This window comes from Amia ocellicauda, chromosome 23 (assembly GCF_036373705.1).
Source record: "Amia ocellicauda isolate fAmiCal2 chromosome 23, fAmiCal2.hap1, whole genome shotgun sequence".
Classification (NCBI taxonomy): Eukaryota; Metazoa; Chordata; class Actinopteri; order Amiiformes; family Amiidae; genus Amia; species Amia ocellicauda.
The window spans coordinates 949318-961532 of NC_089872.1; the positions used below are offsets into that span (position 1 = coordinate 949318).

Genomic DNA, 12215 nt, shown 5'->3' on the forward strand with positions numbered 1-12215 from the left:
AGTCCTAGAGCAGGGTTTTTCAAACCAGTCCCGGAGTACCCCCTGCCCTACTGGTTTTTGTTCCAACCTAGCTCTTAATTACTTAATCAAATGTATATTGCTTTGTTAGGTCAATTAAGGATTCAATTAAGCAATTAAAACCTTGGTTGGAACAGAAACCAGCAGGGCAGGGGATACTTCAGGACATGTTTGAAAACCACTGTCCTAGAGCAAGCAAATATTTGAAGTAAATGTTTTTCTTTGTGAAGCCTATGTCGTGAAATGCCTTAATAAAAAATGTAATTGCCAAATGTAAAAGGAGACTTTGTCAGCACGGTTGTAAATAATTAATAATAAAAAAGGTGTGGTGAATTTTTACTTTTTGTCTTCAATTTGTTGGAGTCTGCATATGCAAGGTAGTGTTTTACATGATTATTGGTTAACATTAAATGCTATACATAAAGCATTTAGGCCCCAACATCTATAAAGAGCCCCCTTCCAACATATGAATAATCAACTTTTCCTACAATGCAATGTGTTCTACATTTGTACATCATTCAATGATTCCCAAAGCCTGGGTATGGATGTTATTTGAATAATTATTGTTGTGTAGCAGCCTTCCTGAATAACTAATACACATATTAATGTGGTGCTTATAATTACAGTTTACTCAGTATTTTACTTGGTGCTTATTTTAATTCAATTCAGAATTTAGAATCATTTATAGATTGTCTAAATTGCTCATTTACACCGATCAGCCATAACATTATGACCACTGACAGGTGAAGTGAATAACACTGATAATCTCATTATCATGGCACCTGTCAGTGGGTGGGATATATTAGGCAGCAAGTGAACATTTTGTTCTTAAAGTTGATGTGTTAGAAGCAGGAAAAATGGGCAAGCGTAAAGATCTGAGCGACTTTGACAAGGGCCAAATTGTGATGGCTAGACGACTGGGTCAGAGCATCTCCAAAACTGCAGTTCCCGGTCTGCAGTGGTCAGTACCTATCAAAAGTGGTCCAAGGAAGGAAAAGTGGTGAACCGGCGACAGGGTCATGTGCGCCAAGGCTCATTGATGCACGTGGGGAGCGAAGGCTGGCCCGTGTGGTCTATTCCAACAGACAAGCTACTGTAGCTCAAATGGCTGAAAAAGTTAATGCTGGTTCTGATAGAAAGGTGTCAGATGTGTATGGGGCTGCGTAGCCGCAGACCAGTCAGGGTGCCCATGCTGACCCCTGTCCACTGCTGAAAGCACCTACAATGGGCACATGAGCATCAGAACTGGACCACAGAGCAATGGAAGAAGGTGACCTGGTCTGATGAATCACGAGTTCAAGGTGTTGACTTGGCCTCCAAATTCCCCAGATCTCAATCCAATCGAGCATCTGTGGGATGTGCTGGACAAACGAGTCCGATCCATGGAGGCCCCACCTGGCAACTTACAGGACTTCTGCTGCTAACGTCTTGGTGCCAGATACCACAGCACACCTGCAGAGGTCTAGTGGAGTCCATGCCTCGACTGGTCAGGGCTGTTTTGGTGGCAAAAGGGGGACCTACACAATATTAGGCAGGTGGTCACAATGTTATGGCTGATTGGTGTATTCAGCTCTGGAAAAAAAATAAGAGACCAGATAACATTGATTTCTGAACTTGGAGTGGTCTCTTATTTTTTTCCAGAGCTGTATATATATATTAACTGAAGCTCTTACACAGTTTAATTTCTGAACACTATTTCATGAATTCTGCCCATCAATTTATCTTCCATTGCCAAAAGGCAGTTTTAAAATGATACCTTATTGATAGGTCATTATAATTTAAACTCAACATGAATACTCAGATCAGTTATCTTGTAACAATATGTACTGACACACAGCAAAACCTATTTTTGTCTGTCAAACCTTAAAATGAGAGTAAAAAAACTTGGCTTTCAAAATCCCATGTCTACAATGATAAATAAAATAAAATGCATCATCATTTTTAAAAAAGTATATATTTTTCCTTTATTAAAATGATTTAAACAGCAGGTTTCAAAACATAATTTGTAAAATGTGACTAAAAACAAAAACACTAAGCTTGGTGAAAGTGATATAATTAAATACAAAGTGAATTTTATTTCAAAAGTTGGAATACTTTTTATTTTTAGAAAAATCATTGTTTTACAGCTGTTGTAATTAACAGGATTTAAAAAATAATTATAAGAATTAGGCAAAAGCAGTTTCACTGCTGGAATTATTGAGAAGACGCATACCTTTTTAAATAGTAAGATCTTAGAACATGTGAATTAATATAATACCCCAACAGGCATTATTGTATTACTGCTTGTGTTTATTATTTAATTTTTTTTTTTTTTTTTTCATGAATGGGTTAAAAACGTGGAGGAAACTTATTAAGATTAAGTAAATTAACATTCCATGGGATGTGTACCTCTGCAATAGACATGTGTAACCTATATGAGATAGATTCATCTTTCCTTCACACTGTTAGTGAAACTCGGCACAGTAGAAAATGCTCATAGAAAAGATTAAACAAAATGTAAACAGCTACAAAATGAGAAGGAATAAAAATGACTGAGTGTCAGTTGAGATCTCCACAATATTCCATACTATTTATTTCTGTTATAAAAAGGTATAATGGAAATTCAAGGACACAAAAACACTATCCCATTAAAAAAATGCAGTTGTTTCAAAAAGTATTTAATCTTTAAGTAGTTTACAATACCAAGGGCTTTGAGTCTCCCCTAGTTCTGCATCAGATGTTAACTACTTCATCAAACTATTAATTTGTATGACAGGCCATTTCCAGCTATTGATCTGTTGCTAATTGAAAGGTACATTGAAGTCTGGAGTTATACATCCTTAAAATATGTAATTTAATCAGGGTGCAAACAGTTCTAGAGCACAAACACAGCCAAGGTGACGTAATTTAAAGAAGGCACATTGAATCCAAAATGTTGTGTATGTTAAACTGTGATTAATTAGTGGCTTTGGTGTCTTTTACAAGAAATAAGCACTACAGCGAGTGCAAATAGGAACCACAGGAGCATCATTAACCTTCTGCCCCCAGCACTATGGAAAGTTAACACAAATGTGAAAGGGCAATCAGCTACCCTGCCCTTAATTAGTGTTTCTATTTCCCAGAGTGTTTGATTGACTGGCAAAAGAATGGAGTTGAATCCTTCATTCTAATTGGATGGTCAATCAGCCAATCAGACACCCATGCAAAAGCCTTTGACCATTTAGAAGGGCTTTTATTTGTTTGTGTTTGTTTTATTTGTTTTTAACATGATGAGACTGTGGATGTGTTTTAGCTAAACAGGGTGCCAAAGCATTTCTTATTAATTTACTGGGTAGGGTTGTATTTTTGTGTTACTTAAATACATTATATCTAGTTAGATTTGTGTTTCTTACAACTGCACCTCTTAAAGAAAACTTTTTTTGGCTGATCTCGCGAGGCCCAGTCTGTCACCACAGATCAGTCACTAAAGCTATACACTCCATAGGCTTAACTTAAATATGCTGGCTGCTATTTATTATTATTCTCCTCCATTAAATTGCACTGATACCTGTTGCAGTGGAGTGTTTTTTAGGCTGAAAATCACTGGTTTGGCATTCAGTATTGACTGCAATGATATGGTCCCATTTGGAATGACATTCAATATTTGTTGCATTGTATGGTCCTATTTTGAATGCACACCTTCAAATTGTAGATTCTCTGCTAGCTTTGTCTACTGATGCACCATGTACCAGCATTCATCACAAATGGGTTCTGATTTTAAGTGTTCTGGTTTTGGAAAACGCTGGCCTTTTCAAACAAAACGTCTGCTCCGAGTTATTAGTGTGTGTGTCAGTTAGATATCCGACACATGGCCCTGCTTAACAATGATATTGCACTTGCTCACAACTAACACCGTCTACATGATTGGTGGAGACTCCTGCAAACTACATGCTGGTTTTCTCTTTCTGTATTTTGGTTAGAAAATGCAAGGTCAGATTACATGATTTCCTACTTGTTCTGCCATAACACAGGGTGTGACAGAATGACTCAAATGGTGTATCTCTCTCCTGATTCCATTCTGATATGTGGGCCTTTTAGTTATATATTGGTAAAAATAGATTTATAGAAAGCGAAAACCCCATATTCAAGAGATGATCTCCGTGCCCCTGACCAGACTAACATTTGGTTACAGTAATGTTTGAAAGTAAACCTTGAAATGAAACAAACCTACACTTATCTGACAGGCTTGAAGGTTTTTCTAGTGCACTACAATCCACTAACAGGTAGTTTAATGTCCTGCTGGTTCAAGGATATATTTCTTGACTTTCAAAATCAGAATGAGCAGAGTAAAACCTCAATGATTTTAAAACAGAAATTTAAAATGAGAAAACAAATACACACAAAATAAATGGCTTGACTGAAAACATTAGAACACGACTTATTTGAAAGACTGAGAAGAATCCTGTAAGTCTCATTTTTCGACACCAATTTAACACAGCACACAGCAGCATATCACGCAACCAAATACAGACAAAATGCTAAGGTGAAAAATAAATATATAAAAAGGTGGTTTGGTTGTAAGGGATTGTTTTCATTGGCTATAAAAGGAAAACATTTAGCTTTCATTTTTTTTATCACAAAGTTAATGAATGTTTCCTGACCTAGAAATTACAGGAAAGCAAATGTTCCTAAATATAACCTCCAGTTCACACACAATAAATCTGTAGGGATGATTACATAAGTGTGACCAGATGCTTTGTTTTTCAAAATGGCTTTAATTATGGCTTATTTCAAATTTCTTTCCAGTGACGTGCCTAATGGAATCCAGAGGAAGTCACAAAGAAATCCAATCGGCAAGTCTAGCGTGAGTTTTTGATCAGTAATTCCTGTGTCATTTTTGAAGTTTGATTAAGAAGAACATAAGAAAGTTTACAATCGAGAGGAGGCCATTCGCCCCATCGTGCTCGTTTGGTGTCCATTAATAACTAAGTGTCTATTTTTGAATGTTCCCAAATTGTCTTTCAGCCACATCACTGGGGAGTTTGTTCAGATTGTGACGCCTCTCTGTGTGAAGAAGTGTCTCCTGTTTTCTGTCTTGAATGCCTTGAAGCCCAATTTCCATTTGTGCCTTTACCTATTTATACTTTAAGGCAAATTTGATAAAAATACTGAAATGAAGTTACTTTTCCTGCATCTGTTGTACTTTATTGCAGTGAAGAATTCTTCCATGTAGAACAGTGAGGATCAGTGAGAACAGTGAAAATTAGTTATGCTGTGATTTTGTTAAATGTAAATACATGCTCGGTTAACCCTTTTGTAAAAAACTAAATGAAAACCAAGATAAACCAAAACACTTACATGTTAATGGAACTACTCATAATGTTTCCGATTCACATAAAGTCTCTCCGATTCACTCTTTCTTTCCAAAAAACTTTTTGAATACTGATTTGTTTCTTGGTCTAGGAAGACTGGCGTAGTTCCTCTCTCCTGGAGTGTCCAGGAGAGTCTCTGGGTGCCAGCCAATCATATGTGGGAGCTGCTTCTGATTGGCTGATTCTGTGTTGTTCGTAGGAGGTAAGGCCTGAGCCCTCTGGGATTCTGTCAGTTGGTCTCCAATGAAAAGAGTCACTGAATAACTGGACCCTCCCTCTCGGGCTCCAGGAGGCAATGAGAAGGGCGTAATTTTCTGGTAAGTAGCTGAAAGAAGAAAGCAGGTTTAAATAATAGCTTTTAACTATATTAGTATTCAGTTTGCAGTAGTGACGTCACATGCAAAGAGCATTAGTGCATGTCATAGTGTAGTCCTTCCTTCATTTTTAAATGATTACAATAGTGCAAATTGTGTGTGCTGTCACAATCTTCATTACTTGAAGTAATGTAAACAGTCCTAATCCTAACAGTCGCTTTTGCTTAGCTAAATAATTGTAAAAGATGTGGGAATTACGAGTCACTGTCAACTGCTTACCTGATTTCATCAGTTCAAAGGGCAAGCCTTTACCAAACCAAACATTGCTGCTGAATTTCTACAGTAAACCTATACTGGTCAAATATGTTTGTATGTATGCTGGATATGTGTGGATACAAAATACTAAGACATACTTAAGATCTTTTTTTTTTGCATTTAGAAAAATAATGTTTTTACACTGGATATTTTTACCCAGTTGATTTCTTGAGTGCATTATACTTTTAGACTCTTTAATTGAGCTTTGACAACATTTGTATCTGTTATATCCTCCCCATTTGGAATTGGCATATGCCAATCCACTCCATCTTAACACTAAGATATTTGTATTGGACATTAACTCAAATGTATAAACTGATGTGATCCATTTCTTTTCATGGTGAGTACACTGTACAAACAGCAGAGATTATGCAATGGAGGGAGGACTAAAGCAGCTGGTTTGCTGAGGAAACCCAAACTGTCATCCAGCCCACACAACCCTGGCAACACTTGGCCAACTGTGACCTGCATCTGGGGGGAGTCCTGGTCACGTCAGGTCTGACACATTGTGGTTTTGAACCAAGGATGTCTGAACATGTATGCTGAAGGGAGGGAAGTACTGGTGGAGCCACTTGGGAGCCCTGCGTATGTTAAAGAAGCGACGGAAGCATAGCCAACAAAATGCACTGCCCACGCTGCACTGATTTTGACCAGGGATGGATTTACAAATGGGAGAATGGTGACAGTACAGGATCAGATATGTCACTGATCCATCTATCCTGTGCAAATATGAACACGTAATAAATCAGCAGCTCCAGGCCTCACGGGCCATATCCTTGCAGGTTTTAGATATAACTTTCAGTTAGCGAATTTATACAGATAGATTTTAGATGATTTGACTTATTATCCAAATAATGCGTTCAATTAAGTAATTAGGATCTGGAAATTCCCCCAGTCCTGTAATTAAAGAAGTGTCACAATTTTTAACAAGTCAGACGTCAAAGAACCAAAGCTCTCTGACGGGGTCAGTGGCAATGATTCAGCACGCACCTGAGGTAAAGGAGTGTGAACGGCGTTTGTTGGCCACACAGTCCAGGTCTTCTGTGCGGAAGAAATCCTGAGGCTGGAAACTGGAGTCCCTGCCCTTCTGAGAGAGTTTCTGCTTCATGGCCTGACGCAGGGAGCCATAATAATCTTCAACACAAGCAGAGAAAGACAGCAGTGTGATAGATGTCTGTCTATGAAGATATCACAATGTGACCTGATTTTTGCCTGTTCTCCTGGATAAGATTATTATTATTTTTATAAATGTGTTATTATAGATTTAAAATAGTACATGATCAATAAATAAAACTATATTTAGAACATTATACAATATAATACATCAGTACTGCTCTTTGAGTCCTATATACAATACAGTACGTACAATAATACATTTACAACACAAGTGCTTATGTAAGGTTGCAAAGAGCAATACTGGGGTACATTGAAAATAATGTGCACATTTTGGCTATAAACAGAGTGATTCAGTAGTTTTCTTGTTACAATCACCTAGACCCAAGTAATGTCACTCTCTGTTATCGATCCTTCCACATACGAACATGCCAAGCGTGTTCTCTCCCAACCTGATCTCTTACCACAATGACCGGCACCCAAAGACATGGCAGTGGAGTTTTCCTTCACATTCCCATGATGCCACGGCTGCCGTTGGAGGTTGTCCCTCGTCAGCACTATGATCTCTTTGGCTCTCACAGAGGCTGTGGCGGGAGTGTGCCCCGAGAGGCAGGAAGTGGTGTCGCCCCCTTGAGGACACTGGCAGGAAGAGCTGCAGTGGCAGGAGTGAGAGGGACTGTGCTCTCTGAAAGGAAGAAGCAATGCTGTGCGTGACAAACCTTTCATTGGATTGCACAGACGTTTGCTGCCACCAGGTGGTCAACAAGGAAAAGCATGCTCACTCACGGACCATTTTCCTGTTTGAAACTACTGTACAAGAATAGCTTTTAAATCCCCTAAACAAATGTCCTGGAGTTTTGAAATGAGAGTGTTATGTATTTTGTCTTTATGCAGTGTTTCTCTGACATTGACAGAGACATTTCTCAATGGTGTTTCTTAGTGCTGTCAGTCTTTTAAAAAGCTTAATACAATTACAACTGGATCCTCCTGTAACTGACTAAATTAATAAAAAACAAACAAACAAACAAATAAATACATATATTTATAACTTAACACAAGAAAGGCAAAAGCAGATGTTGATTGGCACATTATTCTCATTTAATTTAATATCGCTTGGCTTTGCTTTAGATTCTAAAGTTTAGAAGTGAGCTCTTACGTGGTCACTGAGATGTCCTGCATACAGTGTCCAGAAACGGGCCCTGAGATTTCACTATCACTCAGCCCTGTGGGGAAAAAAAGATGAGGAAAAATCAAAAACACTTGTGGCTTGCTTACTTATTTACAAAAAAATGTATTTCACATAGGATGGGGAAGGAAATTAATTTGACCATGACATAATATTGATTGAGATATTAGAATATAAATTATGTTAATAATATCTAAAATAATATCCAATAGTAATAGGAACATATAACATCCATGGATAAACTGAACAGATGCTAGAGAGAATAAGTTTCAAAACAGGCAAACATTTTCTCTCTGTAGGCAAAAAAAAAGTCTACGTCACTCGAACTTCAATCATCAAGATTTCTTTCTGTCACTGAAGTTTTACTTTCCAGCTAAACCAAATCATTACAAATATATCACACACAGACATACTCTTCACTCTAAGGTCTAGTCCAAATCAAAGCTTTGACCTGAATACAAATTATAAAGCTGTACCCTATTTATTTTATAAACTGTAGAAAGTGGAACATATTTGCAAAGTTTTGATTATGCTCTAGGTCCAAGACAGATTATATTTCTCATACTTCTGTTTATGCTAGGAAAAGTGTACCGATAGAACTATATTGCTGGGAGATTTGGTTTACCTGTATTTGCTTGAATTTTCAGCACCCATTTCTTCATTAGAAATCGTGAAGAGGCACTCAGGAGATACTCAGAGCCATCACGCAGCCTTTGAATCAATCAAGTACATGCTTGGTTAACCCTTTTGTAAGTGTTTTGGTGCAAGTAAACTTCAGTGCTTCATAGCGTCACTTCAAAAAACACAATGCTGACTGAATTGCCAATAACATTGATGAGATGGTGAATATTAAGGGGGATGATGGGAAATGAGAGGAGAAGGGATTACAGATGCAGTGGTACTGTTTAAACAACAATAATGGATATAATTGTAATTTATAGTGCCATACAAACAATTGTTGTAAACAATATACTAAATGAAACAATTTTATAAATTCATAATGCATATATGGGCCTGTTTTAGTGGTGTCACTTCCCTAGGCTTGAAAGAATGTTCAGGACAGGCGCTCAAGGGGTGTGTCTGAGATGTTGCTTTGAAACTGATTGGATTGACCAATTTGGATTTAGCAATTGTTAATCAAGAAGGCTCTCTACAATGACCCCTGTGCCTAGCGTAGGGGGGTTATAGGAAGCTGGCACATATAGCTGGAAACATGTACTGCCACGCCAGCTGGTTCTTTCTGCACTGAGCCACAGTGCAATCAGCAGAGCTATAGCATAATGTTGTTGTGTTGTTGGCAATGGTTGATTTGTTTTTCCTACAAGTACTCACCGGAGACTAAAGCAGTTTGCTTTTTTGGTGTAGTCGGGAGCAGGGGTACACTGGGCCCCAATCAAATTGAGAGGCAGCCCTGCCACTGTACTCTGTGAGGGATAAGAGAACTGTATAAGTCACTGGAGGACTCAACAATTACAGTATAGAAGGTTTTATAGGACTCTTTGAGTAATGATCAGCTAAAAGGACTTTTCACACAGCAGTGATTATTCGTTGCATTTCCCAAGACAACAAACTCAAAACCTGTGGAAACGCAAATTGCCTTTCATACTTAAGTGAAAAATGCTGCTGAGAAAAAATCTGTAGGGGGAAAAAGAAAATGTCAGCTGTTCTCAGATCACTGCCTTCAGGAGGTGACAAATAGTCTGGACCAGATTGCATTATTTTCCCTTCTAAGAACAGAACCATTTCTAGGCTCCAATGTTCACAGAAAGACTACTATCCTACTTCATTAAATATGCCTAGCATTTACTTAATTGAATGAGAAACTGATTTAAATCCCAAGTCTATATTAAGCTTTAGCCAAATCTCTCCTGTGTTATATAGGTACATATTCAAATTTGCTACCAAGAATTTATCACCTTCCTCTTTGTGCAGCTTTATATTTCATAGACACAGGAATGCAGTATTCAGTTAAAATCCCAGTTTACCTTCAGTGTATCTTTCCTGTCTTGGTAAAAGCACAGTGTTTGCTTGAAAAGCACAGTATGGTATGTGTTCCAGGATCTGCATGGTGCCTGTGGAAAATAAAAAGTATTTTGGGGATTTGTTTTTTATTTACCAAACCCTCAATTCAAGTAATGCAGGCTTACAATTTGAGAAAAAAACCCAATTCTATTTTTTTAAATACTACTGTACACATTACAGCATTTAACCATTACAGTGAATAAAATGTAACATTAAGAGAAGATTAATCTAAACAGATGGATATTAATGAACAAGTCAAACAGTGTAAAGACACCATGCAGTTCTAATGCTTACGAGCATCTTCTGCCATCAGTACTGGGAAAAGGAGCAAGAGCAAATCCAAAGTACAACATTTTCTTTCTGTTCTTGTTCATAAGAAATGTAAAATAAACATTTCAAAAGAGATACTGTTTAGCACTAAATATGTGGTTATTTATTTTTTTATTTTATTTTACATTGTTAATGTTTAAATGTATTTGTTTTATTCAAGGCTAAATACAGCATATATTAACATTCACAACTTGTAATACTATAATGAAGTAATTGTATTCAAAGTGAAAATGACTGTTGCATAATAAAATGTTATTGTCCTATTGCACATTTCCAAAGAAATCCTGTGTTTTCTGTGGTTTTGTCACACTAAAGTCACATGTCCACATTTAGGTCTTAGATCAAAAGGTCAAAGGGTGGCATCACAGTAGTGTTTTAAGCATATACAATGTATGCATCTTAAATAAAGACTGGGTCTAGATTAATATGTATTTTTTAACATAAATATCAACTCCTAGGCAACGAAACATTAGCTCTATAAAAATAATGCAGCAGTGGTGTGTACTTCTCTTGCCTAATGTGCCTGTCCTATTTAGAAATCCATTCCTTTCACTCACAGCCTCCCTCCCCTGTTTTTTGAACTGTGGGCTCAGTGAAACCCTTTCTCACCTTTTTCCCTCCCAGTTGCAGCTTGTGTTTCTTCTCCAGAGTTCCTTCCATTGACTGCAATTCCGACTTTCTCTGAAACAGAGACGTAAGCAGCACATAAACCACACATTCAGACAGGCTTTTTGCTCTGTTCGGTACTCAGTACGATGATCTATGAAACCAAATAGATTCAACTAGCAATTTAACAGTATAGCATTCATACAAATACAGCTTCAATTCTACAGAAACACCTAACTTCCCAGAAAATAGAAAACCTACAGTTGGAATTTGTGTATATTTATCCCCCAGATATACTCCTTGGAGATAGGGGCTTGGAGGTTTTCTTACTCTGATACATTTTTTAAATCCTGTGAAGTAGTGTGTATCGCTTTAGTAATATTGGAAACTAAAGTGACTCGTAAGCCTTCTATTCTAGACTCATTTTTTGAGATACCCAGTATTGACTACAGGTGTCACAATTAAATAAAAAATGATTTAAATATATTGTAAATAAGATGTGAGTCTGACATCCTGGTTTGCAGGAGAACTTGAAAACAAACATGCTCATTGCATTGTTTGCACTGTCTGCATCATACCGTAGTCATGCAGTGCCCTCTGCTATTGGCTAGGGGTCCTTGCTCAGTTCTGTCACAGTCCACACTTCCCAAACTCATTGGCTGCTTTCCTTGACTCTGTACCCCCATATGCACTGACAGTAGACTCACTGACTGGTCCTGTGGAGTGGTGACATTTGTTTAAGGCAAAGTACAAGGCTCTTGTTTTGAAGAGGAGTTGGCATTTGTGGACATATTAGACAGTAGAAACTATCAGTAATGCTTTTTTATTTATGAACAATAACCTGGTTATCTTGCCTGATTTGTGCCCACTGCACATAGCACCGATGTAACTATTACTATATTTCTGCTACACTTGAATTATACTACAACAGTCTCTGGCATTGTATTTCATACTAGTGGTTAGTTTTCATTATGTCTTAAA

The 12215-nt window shown here is 37.5% G+C and overlaps 1 protein-coding gene across 5 annotated transcripts in view; it reads right to left on the minus strand.

Annotated features, from left to right (window-relative positions):
• Nucleotides 1–4334: 4334 nt before the first annotated feature.
• mymx (myomixer) overlaps nucleotides 4335–12215 on the minus strand; it is a 67300-nt gene continuing 59419 nt past the window's right edge. For all 5 annotated transcript variants that reach the window (XM_066696512.1, XM_066696515.1, XM_066696513.1 and 2 more), the window contains 9 exons: nucleotides 11813–11950; nucleotides 11238–11309; nucleotides 10262–10348; nucleotides 9609–9700; nucleotides 8902–8987; nucleotides 8247–8313; nucleotides 7555–7775; nucleotides 6968–7111; nucleotides 4335–5673 (listed from right to left, as the gene is read on the minus strand). In XM_066696512.1, the coding sequence (XP_066552609.1) occupies nucleotides 5387–5673; nucleotides 6968–7111; nucleotides 7555–7775; nucleotides 8247–8313; nucleotides 8902–8987; nucleotides 9609–9700; nucleotides 10262–10348; nucleotides 11238–11309; nucleotides 11813–11950 (1194 nt within the window). In that variant the 3' untranslated portion in view covers nucleotides 4335–5386. The remainder of the gene's footprint in view (nucleotides 5674–6967; nucleotides 7112–7554; nucleotides 7776–8246; nucleotides 8314–8901; nucleotides 8988–9608; nucleotides 9701–10261; nucleotides 10349–11237; nucleotides 11310–11812; nucleotides 11951–12215) is intronic.